The sequence below is a fragment of the Musa acuminata genome, chromosome BXJ2-10 (genome assembly GCF_036884655.1).
Source record: "Musa acuminata AAA Group cultivar baxijiao chromosome BXJ2-10, Cavendish_Baxijiao_AAA, whole genome shotgun sequence".
Lineage (NCBI taxonomy): Eukaryota > Viridiplantae > Streptophyta > Magnoliopsida > Zingiberales > Musaceae > Musa > Musa acuminata.
In genome coordinates this window covers 30889611-30907390 of record NC_088347.1, presented here as the reverse complement: position 1 = coordinate 30907390, position 17780 = coordinate 30889611, and the positions used below count along the sequence as shown (strand labels likewise).

The 17780-nt window shown below is 43.4% G+C and overlaps 3 protein-coding genes across 3 annotated transcripts; 1 reads left to right on the top strand and 2 right to left on the bottom strand.

Annotated features, from left to right (window-relative positions):
- Window positions 1-1376: 1376 nt before the first annotated feature.
- On the bottom strand, window positions 1377-4309 carry LOC135625996 (piriformospora indica-insensitive protein 2-like). The gene is made up of 2 exons (XM_065131189.1): window positions 3095-4309; window positions 1377-2738 (listed from the first exon to the last, which is right to left on the bottom strand). Exons 1-2 carry the CDS (start codon window positions 3293-3295, stop codon window positions 1509-1511), a joined length of 1431 nt encoding a protein of 476 aa, XP_064987261.1. The 5' UTR covers window positions 3296-4309; the 3' UTR covers window positions 1377-1508.
- A 1765-nt stretch (window positions 4310-6074) lies between these two features.
- Window positions 6075-8027, bottom strand: LOC135625928 (uncharacterized GPI-anchored protein At4g28100-like). Its single transcript, XM_065131078.1, has 2 exons — window positions 7212-8027; window positions 6075-6517 (listed from the first exon to the last, which is right to left on the bottom strand). The coding sequence occupies exons 1-2, from the start codon at window positions 7887-7889 to the stop codon at window positions 6173-6175; spliced, it is 1023 nt and encodes a 340-aa protein (XP_064987150.1). The 5' UTR covers window positions 7890-8027; the 3' UTR covers window positions 6075-6172.
- Window positions 8028-12345: 4318 nt separating this feature from the next.
- Window positions 12346-14071, top strand: LOC135625186 (putative transcription factor bHLH086). Its single transcript, XM_065129602.1, has 5 exons — window positions 12346-12951; window positions 13145-13246; window positions 13383-13448; window positions 13539-13604; window positions 13704-14071. The coding sequence occupies exons 1-5, from the start codon at window positions 12415-12417 to the stop codon at window positions 13827-13829; spliced, it is 897 nt and encodes a 298-aa protein (XP_064985674.1). The 5' UTR covers window positions 12346-12414; the 3' UTR covers window positions 13830-14071.
- The last annotated feature ends 3709 nt before the right edge of the window (window positions 14072-17780 follow it).

The following is a 17780-nucleotide window of genomic DNA, read 5'->3' as shown; positions in this document are numbered from 1 at the left end:
CCAGCGATGGAGATAGATACCAGCGCAACCTACGAAAAAAAGCTGGCGATCGACGATGAAACACCGGCATGAGGTGACATTAAATATGCAGAAACCGCAGGATGATGCCGTCCTCGATCATCATTAGACTGTGGTACGATGGCCGCAGGGCTGCGAAACACAGAGCCTAAAACTAGGGTATCTGAGTCGTAGGCTCTGCTCCACGGTAACAGAGCGCTCCTGCGGGCTCGATAGGGTCAGAACTCCTCTGAGGAAGGCAATCAGGTAAATGGTCCACAGAACCACCGGCCTCCGAGTAAAAATTCTTGGAATCCGCCATCTACTGTGCGGATACGAAGATTCATGATAGAACGTATCTTCTGGTCGACTGTGTGCGTCAGTGGCAGCGGATTTCGGATGTGGGATTGGATGCCCTGTTTCAGAAGCTTGATCTGACAACAGAAAAAGTGGCGCTGCAAAAGTAGAGCATTTGTTGATTTAGCGTCGGGCATTGTTGACATGCTTCGGACCAGCATGGAATGCAGCTCTGTAGCCACTTCTGAAATGTTCCAAGGTGGTGTTCTGTATGCGAACGTCTTGTCCGACTGTTGGTTGTGCCATGGCAGATCCTGTTAACATCTATCTGGAAAAGGATGCTTCCCTGTATCACTTTTTAAAGGATTTTTTTCATCATAAAAAATCTGTCGGCCTCCAAAAGTATAAAGAGCGAAATTTTTACATACTGTTTTAATTATAAAAAATTCTCTTAAAATATTTTTGATCTGATTATTTTATCTCTATTTTCGTCGGATTCATTATTATCTACGTCATCGCCGCTATACTGTCGTGGATCGTTGTGAGCGTTCACGTCAATTCTAACCACCCTTTACATCATCGCTCCATCGTTGTGAGCGTTTACGTTAATTCTAACCACCCTCTACGTCATCGCTCCTATGCTGTTATTTCTAATCATCCTCTACGTCATCGCTCCTATGCTATCATGGACTGTTGTGCGTTCACGTCAATTCTAACCACCCTCATTAAACATTAAAAGCATCATATATATAAAGGAGAGTGTCCTGCAAGATTAGTGGAGACACAAACACTACTAGGGAATGACCGATTAATAAAACTAATTTATAAATGGATGTGTAAATATCTGTGATGAGGTGGAGAGGGATAGTTGACAAGGAGGAGAGCGATGATTATTAAAAAAAAAAAGAGAATGCTCTTTAGAAATTTTTAAAAATTAGGATGTGTTATGAAATTTTTTTTAACTTATGAATTTTTTTTCTGAAAATTCACCCAAGTCATAATCTATCTATTGCTAGAAAAAAGTTTTCAATATCCCTTTCTGCGATCTTCATGAAGGTGTTCATAAGCATATTTTTAACAGATGGAAACGGGTAAGGGACAGTAGTTAGATAACTATTCCAACATTCTGCTTGATTACAAGTAGTTTAAAAGAAGAAAAAGAAGAAGAAGAAAAATTGACGTATAGAACTATCTACCTACGCAGGTTTGCAAATTTACAAGAGCATGATCAAAAGAAACATGATGATTACCACTTCCTGAGCAACAATTCCCCACCAAAAGCCACTAATCGAAGAAGGCAGAGCAGGAAGCCAAAAGCAGGGCACCAGACCAGAATTCTTGTCGAGATTCTCATTGTCTACCCTTCCGTTGGAAATGGAGTCATCATAGGTCGAAGGCTCTCGGTCCTGCTTGCATTGTGCCACACCATAAGGAACATTTCCCGTGACAGCATTGTAACAGAGATTTGGGTTGTCCCATGAAGCAAATTTCTTTCCCATCCTCCGAAAGAACCTCTCGGGGAACCGAAGCTCTCCTGTCAAATTGTTGCCATTGAGATAGAGAGCATTAAGAGAAGGCAGAGCTGCTAATTCAGAAAAGACACTGCCGGAGAGATGGTTGTTATCCAATGCAAGGTATCTCAGTCTCTTCAAGCTCGCAATAGCTTCAGGAATCGTCCCAGTCAAGCCCATATGAGAAAGGTCCAGGGTGGTAAGGTTCCTCAGGTTCTCCCAATCGAATTCCACGATACTCCCACCCCATGGGTTGTAAGACAGAAGCAAGTCCTGAATCGACTCCGTGCCAAGGAGAGATTTCGACGAAGCACCAGATAAGCTGTTGTTCCTGAGGTCCAGTAGCGTGAGGTGCCTGAGATTTCCGAGCTCCGGTGGAAGGCTTCCGTGTAATTGGTTATTGCTGAGATCCAGCTTCAGCAGTGACCTAGCGTTGCAGAGAGAAGAAGGGAGAGAACCCGTGAGAGAGTTCCTGCTGAGGTCCAAGATCAACAGCTCAGCCAGATTGTTGCAAAGCGAAGCTGGAATTGTCCCGGACAACTGATTCCCCGACAGCATTAGCCTCTTCAGGTGGATTAGATTGCCAAGTTCCATTGGCAGCTTCCCAACAAGGGAGTTCTCGACCAGCACCAGGGACTGCAGATTCCGAAGCTGACCGAGGTCGGCTGGGATTTCTCCAACGTAGCCTCGATTCGAGCGCAACTCCAAGGTTTCCAAGGTTTCAGCAAGATTCTCCCAGTTGCTCGTTGGTATGATTGTTTGTCGACGAGAAGAGAAGCAGCTAAAGATGGAGAGGCTTTTGAGATGCTTGAGCTGAAAAACCAGTGGACTGAACTCTGCGTCCTCCGCGCATTCGAGGGAATTATCAAGGATAGGTCCGATGCTTATGGCTGTAACATACCATAAACCATCAAAAAGATCGCACGACACCCCCTGCATTTGAGAATTTTATGGATCAAATATGCGAAGCTGTGTTCTTCCTCCAAGTTCATAGCTGAAGAGTGCTCTTATACATGGCATGAAGCTAATAAGAAGTGGGATACTCCGCAACTCAATTAGGTATCAACTAAAATGTGTGTTCGTAGGATAATGCCATGCCGAACATGTTTTTTGCAATTCAAAGATGAAGTTCTGCTACCTCCGATTGAGAATTTTAAGAGAGAAAATAACTAAATTTAACTTGTAGCGGAAGAACAGAAAAGATGATAACTTCAAAGGTGAGATAAACTACACACATCAGTTAACTAAGCATAAACAAAGCTATTAAACAGTCGATCTCTGGATAGAACCTGTATTAGTGTCCAGCCGCAGGGATCTGGATAAAGATCAGAGCCATTCCAGGATCTGCCGACAAAGCCTTGGATCACCCGATACAGGGCATCCCGCTCTGTCTTCTCCATCGGAGCAATGGCGCTTTCTGGTTCGGATAACGAATGGAAGATGAGGAGATGGAGGAGGAGAAAAGCCAACCGAGAATCGCTCTTCCTCATTGCCGATTCCGAGACCAACTCAAGGCGATACTATTCGGAACGAACGCAGGGCCGAACTAATCGAAGAGGGAGAAACCAAAAGATGCAAATCAACAAGGAAGATCTCCGATGACTCAACCAAGGAAACGTAGAGATTTTGACAGCGTGAGAAGAAGCGGAGCTTCTCCTCCCGTGAAGCGCAATAATTTCACGTCGATGGAAGCCAGACCGACGTTCCCAGAGAAAGCAGCACTCGGGACTCGCAAGAAAAGCAACAGCGAGCAGAAGATTTGAACAATGGCATGCGCGAACTCATACTACCACAAAGAGCTAAACCAAAGATACGGACATCAAAAGGAAAAGGATCCAAGTCATGCGCGAACTTATACTACCACAAACAGCTAAACAAAAGATGTGGACATCAAAAGGAAAAGGATCCAGGTTTGGCTTCTGTTCTCCGACTCTGATTCAGCCACCAACGAAAGAAGGCAACCGGTGCCGAGCAATTTCCCAGAACCGATGCGACGACCAAAAAATAAACCCGAAGGAGAGCAATCAAAGCATGGCAAAGAAGAATGGTATTTGAAGACCACAAGTTAGAGAGAGAGAGAGAGAGATCTAACGTTGACATTTATCGGAGCTTTTTAAAGTTGAGTAATGATGGGAAGGACTACAACGGGAAAAGTGAGTTGAAAGGATGGAAGATGGATGCAAGGCCGCAAAACAAAGAGAAGGCTGTGTCTGAGCCGGCAAGAATCGTACCTTGGGTTGGTTAGTTGTCTTCTACGGCCCCCTCCTCGTTCCAGTTATAACCACTGCCGGAAGAGACACACTAGCCATAACAGGTATGGTATTGGTCCAAATCTAATCTTCTTGCCCAAATCGATTGACTCACCGTAAGACAAGACTTTTCTTAGACTATATCAGATTAATCAGTGAGGTGAGATCGTATGCCTCCTTTTGTCCTCATGCCCTACAGTTTACGAAGCAAATAGAGAGGCGGGCTGCTCTTTGGCATGGTGCTGCAGAGGAGTAATGGAAAAGCTACACCGACCGATGTTTACAGGCCTAGAAAAGCCACATGGAGTGTGCCCTTTATTTGACGGTGGAGGTACTCTGCACTGCAGTCTGATCCTAATTTACCTGCCGTTCCATCTGCGAAATGCCAGCCCGAACAGTATCTACCCTTTAAGACTCACCAAGAGGCAGGCAACCTCCAGAATTGGTCTGCTATCTAAACGCACTTGTGCCTCAGCCATCAATGGCTAGTTGGGCTTCATGAATGAATCCCTCTGAATGGAACTCCCTCCGGTCGAGCCTTGGTTTCAATCGAGAAGCACGATGAGTGCATGATTGCATCAAAATTTCCAGACAGGTAGCGATGGCCAAATTAAATTGTGGAGCTATATGTTAGCAGTGGCATAACCTTGTAAGTTTCAGAGCAGGGGATGATGTCTATATACCCTGACTTGTAGGTTTAAGATGGCCAACGATTTTACTGATGCAGTTTGCAAGAAGACAGCTTCGTTTGGAGATCTCTGACGATTGTAGGACAGCGGCAACTCACGCCTCGGTGTAACTTGGCATGTACATGTTATGAGGGAGCAAACAAAGAGGAAGGTCCAGACCAAACCCACCGACATGGCAGGCCACCACGTCGCAAAGCTTGGGTGAGACAGCAGCGGCATTAAGGAGCCATGGAGATGTGGTACCGTGGACCACCTTCTGCGAGATAAAGAAGGAGAGGTGGATGAGGCCACCTCCCTGCCCCTTCTTTACGCCCAGTCCCTGCGCATGCCGGCGTTCACATTTTGGCAGCTGCAGCTCCGGGAAACCGACCCAAAACCATGAATCTCGAAGCCACAATAATATAGGTTAAAAGAATCGATCAGAGAAGAGTCGGAGAAGATACTGCCCGACTATGACTCGGGAGAGGGGAGCGGGTGGTGGACATCACCATTGCCGAATGTTTATTTACACTTATATTCCTTTGATTAGCCTATTATCTATGATGTTTAGTTGATTTATCTTTTATGATCCGTGAACTTATAACCGGATCGAGATTTATTTGAATATCCTTTCTTACGATTTATCATAAAAAGAGAATTAAAGATGGTTGGTTGTGGACCAGCCCAAGAAGGACTAGTCTGCTATAGATCTTAGGAAACCAGCCCACGACATGTCTCTACACATTAGACCTTGTGAGATTGCTGCATTCTCAGGCTCTGCAGCAACAGAAGGCTGCTGCAAGCCCATAGTTGCTACTACAACTGATGTCCTACAGCGACGCTAAGTTTATTAGGCTGCCGTGCCACCCTCTCTCTGCAACCTGTGATACCCTAGGAATGGTTTTATGCATCGGCTCAAGTCCAAAGCAAGTCAAGACATGCTCTTATGACTTGCGCACATCATCCTTGATTTACTCTAATGATTTTGTACCCTTATTTGTTGTTATCTAACTCATACATCACATGCACAATTAATTCATCATGATATATAATTTTTACTGGGCATTTGTGCTCATCCAAAACTATTTTCATATATTATAATATAAATTATTTCAAGATAGTATGGTAAATTATTTCATCCAAAACATTTAATCAGTATGTTGCTATTACCTTTTTCTCGTATTTATCTCTATGCATTATTTTCTTCCTTCTCTCATATAATTGGCATCTCGTCTCTAGCGTTCTAATTAATGTAATAAATAAATAAATATATAGCAAACAAAGCATTCCCAACCCAACCCCACAGCCCACGTTCTAAGAGCCCACCATAACAGATGGGTAGCTTGGAGGCATGTGAATCCATTATGGCAAGACAGCTTTCATTTCTACACAGTCCGGACTAACTTGAACAGTCATTTAGATCCTTTTTCTGTTTTCCTTCACGTACGAACTAAACATGGTAGAGTGCAAAGACGACAAGGGTTAGCAGCGAGAGCTGGAACAGGGGCAAAGACCCGACGGTGGAGCATCCGCCATGCCCACCGATCTGGTCGGATCCAACGGCGAGCGGCATGTCGTAGAGGGAGAGCGAGCACGAGGTTGGATCGGAGCCTCCGGCGCCATCCGCCGCCATGAGCACCCGGAGGACGGAGGTGGTGGCCGGCAGGAAGAGCGTCCGGTTCTTCGAGAGGAGCCATGTCACCCCCATTAGTTGGCATTCCCTGTCGTGAGCCGGGGTCGCCTTCTTGTCCGACCCGTTTGCATCGCCGCCACCTCGTTTCTCTTTGGACTTCAGCTGCCAAAACCGACGCAGATTTAGATCTGTTAATGAGCAGTTGAAGGTAGAGATAAGCGCAGATTTGGATCTGTTAACGAGCGAGAAGACAAATTTTGGGGAATTTATGCTTGAAATGTCATGTGACGACGCTGTTTTTCCGCAATAATTGATCCGAGAGAAGAGAGCATCGGAGGACAGCGTTGGCAATGGCTCACTCAGCTAAACTGCAAGCTTTCCTGGGCCATAGGGACGGTCGAATTCTCAGACAGAGTGACGCAAGTACCTATGCATGTGAATCCACATACATTCTGCTAAGTTCTAGCTCAGGTATTTCCAATCAGTGAATTCATACTGATTCGACTTTTCCCGACAACTCCTATTGACCCACAGGCAGCGGCAATCATAGGCACGAGTGTTTCGACTGAGAATATAAGAATTTAAGATCAGAATATTTTTTTGATGACTTTCAGCTAAAAATTTAAGAGTTTGCTCGATTGGATACTTATGTTAGCAAATCGATACGGAGAATATGTTAATTTCGCAAGTCCATCTCAACAAAACTGAGAATGGAGAGAGGTTTAAGATCGAATGGATTGGAGGATGATTTCTTGGAGGACTGTCTTTTTAACGTCTCATCCCAAACCGCACCTTGCGAGTTAAACGAGTTAAGCGAGTCAGGTAGGGAACTCAAATGGGGCGAGGAGAAACTCACCTGGTTAAGGGTCCGAAGGCACCGTGTGCACCCGGCGAATCCGGGGCGAGCGCAGTCCCTCTCCAACCGCCGCCCGGCGTCTCCCGCCGGGACCCACCGCCCCTCCGTGGCGTTAGCCACGAATGCCCCCGCGCAGGCCAGCCGCCGAAGGCGGACTCCGCAGAAGCAGTACGCCGCGTCGCACGTGCCGTTCACGCGCGGGAGCTCCACCCCGCGGTCCCGGAGCGCGCGCTCCACGCCGCCGATGCACGACTCGGAGTCATCAGGCAGGGTGGGCAGATCGTAGCCGGCGGATGGCAGAGGCCGGGCGGCGAGGGCGGAGGCGGAGTAGGCGGCGAGGAGCCAGGCGTTGAGGGTGGGACAGCAGCGGGAGCGGGAGGGAAGGCTGCCGTCGGACGCAGCGCAGGCAGCGGAGACGGAGGAAAGGAGGTCGGTGGGAGGGTCGAGGGGGCAGGCGGCGGAGACTTCGGACTGCTCTGGGAAGGCGGGGATAGTGACTGGTGGGGAGAAGGAGGAGGCGGCGCCGCCGCCGCCGCCAGCGGCAGCCGCCGAGGTGGAGGGGATGAGCTGAATGGAAGCGGGCTCAGGTTCGGGCAGGACAGGCTGAGCGGCCAAGAGAGTAACCTGGAGGAGTAGAAGAGATAGCAGCAGCGGTAGGAGACGAGCCATCGTTGTCATTCCTCTCTCTTCTCTTCCCACCACGGTGTTTCTTCTGAGGCAGTGGAGCTTACGTCGTGCTCTTGCTTCGTTCTCAGGGAATGGGTGCAGTGCAGTGCTTTTGCTTTTCTGATGTGTGCTTGCCCCCTTCCTTCTAATATCGACTCACTGTGAGTAATAGATTGGTGCCTGGAGTTGATTGTACATATGATTGGGGGTGAACGTAACTCGCACATAACAGTGTAGAATACACTTCGGTGAAAATGTCTCACTCCCCTGTGAACAACGAGTACTTCTCCGTACCTGCAAACCGTTGTGTTTCTCCATCTCACTAAATCATGCTGATAGTGTTTGTGACTGGAACATGACATACGGAAACATGGAGAATTGTCTTTTAGATCCCGTCTGTTGGTACCCTTTTGGTTCTAATTCGCCGGTGGGCGACAACCTTGGCCTGAGAGTGTCATCGAGACACCGCACCAACTTAAACGCATCGAATGGGACGCTAAACTTCTCGTGTTCTTGAATCTTGATAAATGCTTCAATCTTTCAGTCAACAACAGTTATCATGCGTAGGTTCTTCTCCTTCTTTTTAGGTCTTCTACTTCCTGCAAAGTAAGAAAGAAAAAGCAATTCGACTACCCTTTTCATCATCTCGAGAATTTGGTCAAGGTATTTGCTGCCACCCAAAAGCTGTCACACAGTCCTACACAGTGCATAACCTGAGTATAGTATAGCAGGAGACGGTCGGACAGCATAGAATTTTCTCCACCGAAAAGAAAAGCAGTTCATCGTTCTTTGAGTTGCCATCACCTGCTCGTCCTCCATCATTCTCTGGTTATCATTCCTGGTGATGACTTCAAGATACCAATATGTGACAGAGTTCTAAAGCTCGTGCTTATGTGTGCCAATGCCAAATTAAGCTCTCGACTAAACAGAGAACCAGAACAAGCAGAACTCCATCATTAAGTTTCGTCAGCCTTTTTGCGAGCTGCAATCACATTCTTCTCATCCTGTGAACTCTCGCCCTTTCTCGTGATTCATTCAGCATCGACCATACTAAAATGGACCTGTGCTGGTGAAGTGTGGCATGAGCACTTTTTAGCAGCACTATTCTACTTCCTTAAATCGAACCATCGATCCTTCCTGGCACGGAGAGATGACCACAGCTGCACTGATACCGAGAAAAGAGCGAAGGGAATGAGAACTTCGAGAAGGGCATCGATTAAAGCCCTCCGTTCATAGGTTCTGTTTCATGTCTCACGGCTTGACGCTCTAAGTGGAACGCGGAGGAGCTTTCGATGCTGTAGCTGTTGACGTATTTACCGGGCATTGGCTTCGCTCACCTCACGCGCGTGAACGAAGCCAGTGAGCGAGTCATGGACGCGCACGGGCGCGTGACGACGGAAGCAAACAGCAGGTAGCCGTGCTTGGGACCGCATGACTGCGTGTCCAACCTTGTCTGTTTGTCGATGTGCTCACAATCCCAGCAGACAGCGGTTCTGAGCAAAGGATTCTAGGAAGAAACACTTGATGAGGCTGCGTGATGACATCAAATCATGGGCCTTTTACATGGGATTTTATCTACTGCAGCAAGCCAGTGCGAGGATCCTGATGGATCACGCTGAGTCGCCCCATCGTCGAAGGTAACTATTTGTTCCCAAGTAGCCGAGTAATTCTACGTATTCTTCATTTCTAAGCACTAATACATAATAAACTCTGTGTGACCATGAATTATCATCTGCTTTCCGTTTCAGCTTTTTGCAAGGAGTCGTGTTGCTTGTTTCATGCACTTTCTTTTTACGGTTGCCTTGTGTTTGTAAGAATGCCAAAACGATCATGAATGTGATTCTAGGATTGGTAGGTTGTTGGCTCATATCTTTTAAGCTGCTGCAGTATCTCATTCTGTACTCGGTTTTCTCTACAGCATTAGTCTGTGAGCCGAGTGAATAGATAGTATGCATGAAACCTCATCAAGCGAGCATTAGTTTCCAGGCTGAAGGGCTTTACCGATAGGTTAAGATCAATTGCTTCAACCATGGATAGACAGAATTTGGACCCTGACCGCCGTAATGGCACAAACTGATAAGAGCACTAAATACAGAATTTGGAACCTGTCGATAGGTGATGTGGTCCTTTTGGTATCACTGCCAATCGAGTGGAATTGGTATTTGTTGCTATGCTGCAGACGGGATTTAAGAGAACAAGCAAGCAGAGACAATGCAGTAAGGCATGACAGGAACAGCCCTTGGCTGCTTCTTTTGCCTGCCGGTCTTCTGTTTGTACTTCACACACTGTAGTTTTCATATTCTACCATGTTCATGGCTGATGACAAATAAATATTTTAATCAAGTGATCATAATATCTTAAAAACAAAACATTTTTATGGTAATTTTAGTGGTTTCCCAAAAGTTTTTCGTATTATGCTGTCCCTTTTTAGGGCCGTGTCGATATTAGGCCGACAAGAGAGATATATGAGTCCATTATTAATCAAAGCAAAACATATAATTTTTTTTTTCTGGAAAAAGAAAGAACAACAAGTTATGAAATTTGGTTTAGCCTAATATTCTGCATGATGGTTGGACGATATACATTACGACACATCTTGAGTCTCAATTTGGTCATATGAATCACTAGTTTGTTATTTATCTACTGATTATAAACAATTAAGTACCAGATGACTGGTTATGGTACATGAAACTTAAATGTACATTTTCTTGGGGATTAAAGACCTGACTCACCTATCATGGTCTACAAGCTTTCACTTGTTTGAGGGTGAGGACCGTAAACATCAACTCCAAGCTATTATTTAACGTCTACTGTATGGCACTCATTTGCTCATATACCATGGAACAGAGAGCTTATTGGTCCATCTTAGTTCTAAGCTCTTGAGATCCCACATGAACAGCTGTGCTTGGTAGACTTGTTGTTATGTCATGCATTACACACTCCAACAGCTGTGCCCACCCAGCATTCAATGCTTTTAATCGCTGTCTTGATGATCCATTAATACTTCACCTCTATCATGCCATCTGAAGGGTGGGGGGGTGTTCTGTCGTGTACCACGTGATCTCCGCGGATCCGTGGGTTCATCGACAACAGGCAACCCACTCATCACTATCATTCATTTGGCTACTAATTTAGTCCTCCCATCAGTTAAAGCAAGTGTTAGCTGCTGTTGTTAATTGTGATGTTGGCTAAACAAGTTGAGGAGCACGGCTTTCAGCACAGTTTACATCGTAAGTTTATGTGAAAAGCAGATTAGTTTAAGGCTTGAGCTTTACATAAGTTTGTGTCTGGTGGTGCAGTTTTCTTAACACGGCTTCAGAGAGGACCGAGAAGGCACAGATCGGGTGCAACAGCGGAAAACATGCTTCGACCGAGATCAACTGGATGCTTAATCAGAATTGTTAGTCCTTGAGATCATTTAACTCTACGTTGATGTTCAAAAAAGTAGATCATTTCTCTGCGACTATGAAGTTCAAATGCATTTCCCTAAGCTTTGAGACTTCAAAGTTTTATGGCCTGTAGTTGTTTAGCTAATGTTGTGTGGGTTTTCATCGTTAATGCACCAAGACCAACTGCCAAAGGCTATTCTGCTGCTGCAGCACTGTTCATGGCTGCATAGTGGCCGAGAAGGTATCCGACAAGCAGCACTGTTCATGAATTTGTTTGTCCAATTAAGTGCAAATTTTTTACTGAAAATTGACTTCATGAATGACTAGTCATGCATCTGAATCTAAATGCTGCTTTGGAAACCATTTCTAGCTTTCTTCTTCACTGTTGTGTGTTACCATTTCTAACACTATCTCAAGGTTCTGTCTCGCATTCACAGAACCCAAGTCGTAAGATGCACATATGAGTTCTATTCATGCTTGCCATATAAAAAGTTGGCCATGCCAAGTTACAATGCGAGAAGGCATAAACAATGAGATGATGATTCAGCCTAGGAGATGACCCAGCAGGTAAAGACTCAGAGTAAGTGGTAAGCTCTAGAAATGAGCTGAGTTGGAGTTGGATGGATCATATCATAGGATGTGTTAATGGAACCAACTTAAGGCGTCGATGCTGATCTCTTGTTTCGGTATTGATGCCACAAACTACTACAAAAAAGAACGCAGCATTTAAAGCTTCCAAGTTTGATGTCCAGAATTATACTTGTTTTGAGATAAGAAAATGATGCTGGGGTTTCATGGCCACGTGCTACAGAGACGTGGAGGTGAGGAGGAAGGGAGGCTCATGTGGGAATCTTAGACGTGGGTTTGCCAGACTTCCAAGCCCTCCTCCTTCATTCACGCCAGCTAACACCAACCTCTCACAGAAATGTATGCGAGCGCTTCTAAGTTCCATTAATTCTGATGATATAGAGAATTTAATGAACCCCTCACATGGATCTTTGTTTAAAGGAGCAGTAGACATCTCCCTGTATGAGTTGCAAGCCTACGCCATGCATATATAAGATCAAACAAGAGCAAATCCTCCGCAAGGAAGTCCATCCATCTTCTCCCCACTGTCGATTAGCACCACTAGGATTGGCCGAACTAGGATGATGCTCTCGCAAGAAGAAAGCTCTGATTCCCTCGGGCGCTACTCGAGCACTCTTCTTCCTTTCATGTCAGACCCGAGCAGCTCCTCTAGCAGCGCGTACGTGCTTGGCGCAGTGAATTTGCCACCGCAAGAAGCTCTCTCTTTCCTCGACTGCAAAGCCGCTGCATCCGAACACTGGGCCTACTCCAACGCTTCGGTGCTTAGCTTCGAGCAAGGCGACCATACGTCTGGTGCTGGTTACCTGAGCCTTGATCATGAGGACGAGTGTGATGCTTGGGTGGCCGCCATGGATCAGAACTATCAGCTGCGTCACCCTGACGTCAAGCGTCGAGCTGCTGCCGATCGCTCGAGGCTAATTCACGAGCGAGATTCTTTCGAGGTAGAAAGCGGGTACGGTTCGGTAAGAACTCCGGTGAAAGATAAGCGGCAAGGTCAGGTTCGGTTTGGGTTGGTGTACCCCGGCGCTGCAGCCGCAGTCGATGGCCGTCAAGAAAGCATTGGACGAGCGACGGTCCTACAGAAGCGTCGACACATGGTATCTTTTTTGTTGTTGATCCTTTTGAGTTTGATCATGCCGATACACATTACGATAATCTATGGAATGAATCAAGCGCGGTTTCTTGAACTAAATTTAAAGGGAGAAACGAAGAAGTTTTGTTCTAATTGCTTGAAATATGCAAAGCGATTCGGCACATTCTGATCGAGCATGGTTATGCATCTCGTTGCAGGATGCATGTGATGTTCCAAGTCCGAAGAAGCAGTGTGGTAGTACTGGAAAGACAAAAGACAAGTCTAGTCCAACCAAGGATCCTCAGAGTATTGCAGCAAAGGTGCCTTCATCTGCTATATCTACACTAGTGATTCGGATATGTTTTTTGTTCTCTTTCTTACCGCTATACGAGCAATTACACGATCGATAGTTCGTGGATCACATCGAGCAATAAAATAGATGTTTCCTCGTTACAGAACCGGAGGGAACGGATCAGCGAGAGGCTCAAAATTCTACAAGATCTTGTTCCTAATGGCACCAAGGTCTGCCTCGCATCAGATCGATCTGGTTTCCCATACGTGTTCCTTTCATGGTCGTCTTAGCACTTATGTTTCTCCAAATAATTTCCGTAGGTCGACTTGGTAACCATGCTTGAGAAAGCAATTAGCTACGTGAAGTTCCTTCAGCTGCAAGTGAAGGTGATGCGCTTATCAAACTCTGTTAGTTTTCCTTCTTATTCAATATATCGCATGAACTAATTAACATAAAGAGATTTGCTTCTTTGCATGCCGGTGCAGGTGTTGGCTACCGATGAATTCTGGCCGGCGCAAGGGGGAAAAAATCCAGATGTTGGGCAAGTAAAGGAAGCTATCGATGCCATCTTATCCTCTCAAAGAGAGAGGAAATCCAGCTCTGAGCAGTGAACAATTTGCATAGGAGATCAAAGCCCAGGAAGGAAGCAATGCTACGTACATGAGAAACGAGACAAAGAACTCGATGCAAGTAGAACCCACAAGGAATAGTTTGAATTTAGGTGTCGATGAAGACTTAATATTTCTTTCTTTTTTCTTCGTTTCTTTATAGCTCTGTCTCTCTGACACTCGCTTTGTTCGATGTAGTGATAACTGAAATAAACTACAACATTTCAGGATTATATCGAATATTTGCCTTTGTTGTTCTCTTGTTCTAGCGAGAACACCCAGTTTCTCTTTACATGTTGAGAATCGATATCGCCTGTTCGAGTGCCGAATCACTACCAGAAGGATCTAAATGCATAACGAGGTCCTACAATCTGTACAAGTTCGAGCTAGTAAACACACGAAGAAACAACAAATCACCAGGCTCCAAGATCAAGCTCATGAAAGTTGTGCGATTATGTATGTCAGTGACCTAAATGTCAAACAGAAGAATAATCACCAGATGAATAAATATACATATCTTTTGACCTTCATCGATCAGGGTAACATGGGAGGTACAGCAGGTAGTACAAGAAAACGCCTTCTTTCACCTAAGAGAGTACTGGTTGATGCAACTACATGTCCTTCAACACATACGTGCAGGCATGATTCTTCTTAGATGGATATTATACGACTGGGTGATGGAAGATCTAACTGAGGAGTGGGTGATGCAAGTTTACCAAGTACCAGCTTAATTCGAGGCCGATGCTGTCCTTTAAATAGCAAGGTAAGCTATATAATCATGAGAAGACCATAGGCAAGCCTTCACTGAGTATACATATACCTTCTGCTGCTATCAATTTATTTCAGCGACAAATAGAGTATAACATGGTGAAACGCAAAAACGTGTCAGAGATAGAAGTTCATGTTCTTGCATTCCTGGTGGTAAGACAAACAAAATGGCGGTATACGCGGAAGTACTGATTAGAATATGTTATCTTTCACGGTGATCACCGAAAGCCATTTCTTTAGTAGGTGAACCCTAATGTTAGTAGTAGGGAAGAGCAGCAGTGAGAAATTGGAAGAACAACATGGAGTGCAGCGGAGGATACGTGCCTGCCACCAAGGGAAGGAACGGTGGTGGAAGCTTCACTAGCTTCACCTACCAAAGCCTTTGCGCATGTGTGCATTAATTTCAAGCCCTCGTATCCAGGGAACACGTTCCCAAAGATCAACCCTCAAGGACTGATGAAACCCTAGATAGCTAAGAGCAGCCGGTTGCCGTTCTTCCCTGACACACAAACATGCCATTAACGAATGGGTTTCCCCCGGCCCTAAGCAGAATCCATGTTTTTCCTAGGGAATATGCTACCGTGACTCGCGTCGCAAAGAGCTCCCCACCACATGATCGCTCGATCTGCTGGGCCTCATGCGGCCTCTTCGATCTGTAGCTCGGACGCTTCTTCATCGCAGACACGGGCAGCAACGTCGTGGAAGAATGACGACATGTTGTGTTTCTCTCGGTATTAAACCGAGCGAAGACATGAATTCTTTTATGTGAAATGTCTAATGCAAGAAATAGTAAATTCATAATTTATATAATTTTTTAATATTTTTTTTATCTTTATAATACTAAATATTTTTAATTAAAAAAATATAATTTCTTGGGAGTGAAAAAATCTTCTGTAAATTATAAAAACATGTCAGTGACATTTGAAAAATTATAGAAATAGTATCTAATACTCATGAAATATATTCGAATATTAACACTTTAATCTAAAATGAGAATGTATCAATTGATTATGAAATTTATGTATTAAATAAATAATGATAATTCTTATATAATAAATAAAATTATGAATTAGCCACATGTAACATATTTTGATGGCATACATATTTATCAAGTAATAAAGATATACAACGAATATGCTCCCGATAACAGATGGATTATATATTTTTCAAACAGAGATAACTTATATCATACTCCTGATAACAAAGGAATTGTACAAATATTGGTCTACTTGCCCTTGGCATGGAAACAAAGTCCTCGATTAAAATGTTATGATCATTAATTTATATTCATTTATTTCTTCTATTTAGGAAATTAATATGATAAAATATTATGATATACCATGTTTCATATATGATCAGCTACCCTATAACTCTTTTCATAGGGTGCATTTTCAACATGGGTCACTTAACATAGCTATGTATACCATAACATAGCTATGTATAGCATGTTATAATAACCACATTAATGTTTATTAAATCATAAGTTTTAAGTTTATTAAATCATAAAGACATGATATATCAATATCTCAATAACTCTCAATCAATCTAAACTCTAATTGGGTTCAATTGGGTCAAATAGAATTAACTAATCAAATTAGTCCAGAATCATCATAAACAACCTTGAATCAATAAAGGATAGAAGGAAAATATTCAAATTATTTAATTAAATTTTTATTATTATTAATAATTAGGAAATAAATTAGTCAAATAGGTTCACGTTATTGATTGGAAAATAAATAAATTAATATTTTAGATTATTTAATTAAATTACTAAATTCTTTTATATATATGCATTCATATGATTAACAAAACTAATTTTAATTAATTTCATAACATATTACACAAACTAGGAAACAAATAATTTAAATAATAATTTAATTTATGATAAAAAATCTCTTATTATTATTCATGATTGTGTGTCGATAGTTGTGTTTAATGATAATAATTTAATGACGAGAGAACATAAGCTTTAGAGTTTTTATTAAGGGGAATATCTATTCCATTAAGAACTCGACACATGGCAATCATGGTTTAACATACTATAAAAAACCCTAACGAATCATAAAAAATCAAGATCATTTATTATTAAAAAGTTTATTTTATTTTTATCAATTATTAATTTGAGTGTCAGAGGAATTAGGTCGGAAAACCCATCCGACTTTCGTCTTTATGTAAATTAACTATAAAACATACATTTGAGTTCACCACAGCCGAATTTGTAGCTCTCTTATCATGATCTTATTAAGCTTAATATGCTTATGGCTCCAACCCTAGTTGAATTAGTTTAAAGCACTGTCTATGTTAAAATATTTATTAGAAAATATTTATTTTCCTAAAATTCATGATTAGTAAATAAATTAATTAATAGTTTTTGGATTATTTAATTATTATTATTTCTTAAAATTCACATCATCGATCACGAAACAAATTCCTAACTTAAGAAAACTAACTTTAAATAAATAAGTCAAATAAAATAACATATTAATTATGATGATTTGATTTATGGAAAGAAAAGAAAACTGTGTGATCTGCGATGAGATAATTTACTGACGAGAGACCAAAAGCTTCGGCGTCTTCGAGGAGGTAGCACTACAAACTTGAGGCGGCTAAAGGGGTTAGGGATGGTGAGTGCGGCAGGCCGTCTGGTTGCTAAATCTTGGTGTGCGTTTGACAACCCAACCCTTTCCTCACCTTCGTCGGGGACCTGAATGACACAAATAAAACAATGCAAGTGTTTGTCCCTCGGAGAGATGAACGATGATCTTTCATCATCACAACACTACCTTATAACAATGGTAAAGGTTTTAAATGTCGATTGCTCCTCTCTACTAATGAAAATATCAATTCTTCCTCATTAAAATCGTTCCTCTCACCATTCCTACAACTTTCTCTATTTAAAATCGTTCTCTTTTGAAGCCTCCAAATTTGGTTGCTTACCATTTTATTCTATTTCATTTTGGTTCGTATTCTTTGTTCCAGTGGCATTTGTTTCCGCGTTGGACTTGGTGTGGGGGCCCAGTTATGGCTCGCTCGGCTCTTCCGATGAGATCCTGTTTGCCCGAGGTTCGGCAACTCTTATGGGCTTGAACATCACCAGTAAAAGGCTTACGATTGGCCGGCCCATTCGATCCATGACATGCGGCGATCTGGTCCGTCCATATTTCAACGGTCAAGATCACTCCATCA

Coding starts and splice junctions, on each gene's coding strand:
- LOC135625928 (XM_065131078.1), bottom strand. CDS start 7,889: ATGACAACGATGGCTCGTCTCCTACCGCTGCTGCTATCTCTTCTACTC. Junction 6,518..7,211: donor GCCTTCGGACCCTTAACCAG/GTGAGTTTCTCC, acceptor CGGTTTTGGCAG/CTGAAGTCCAAAGAGAAACG.
- LOC135625996 (XM_065131189.1), bottom strand. CDS start 3,295: ATGAGGAAGAGCGATTCTCGGTTGGCTTTTCTCCTCCTCCATCTCCTC. Junction 2,739..3,094: donor GCGGCTGGACACTAATACAG/GTTCTATCCAGA, acceptor TCTCAAATGCAG/GGGGTGTCGTGCGATCTTTT.
- LOC135625186 (XM_065129602.1), top strand. CDS start 12,415: ATGATGCTCTCGCAAGAAGAAAGCTCTGATTCCCTCGGGCGCTACTCG. Junction 12,952..13,144: donor TACAGAAGCGTCGACACATG/GTATCTTTTTTG, acceptor ATCTCGTTGCAG/GATGCATGTGATGTTCCAAG. Junction 13,247..13,382: donor CTCAGAGTATTGCAGCAAAG/GTGCCTTCATCT, acceptor TCCTCGTTACAG/AACCGGAGGGAACGGATCAG.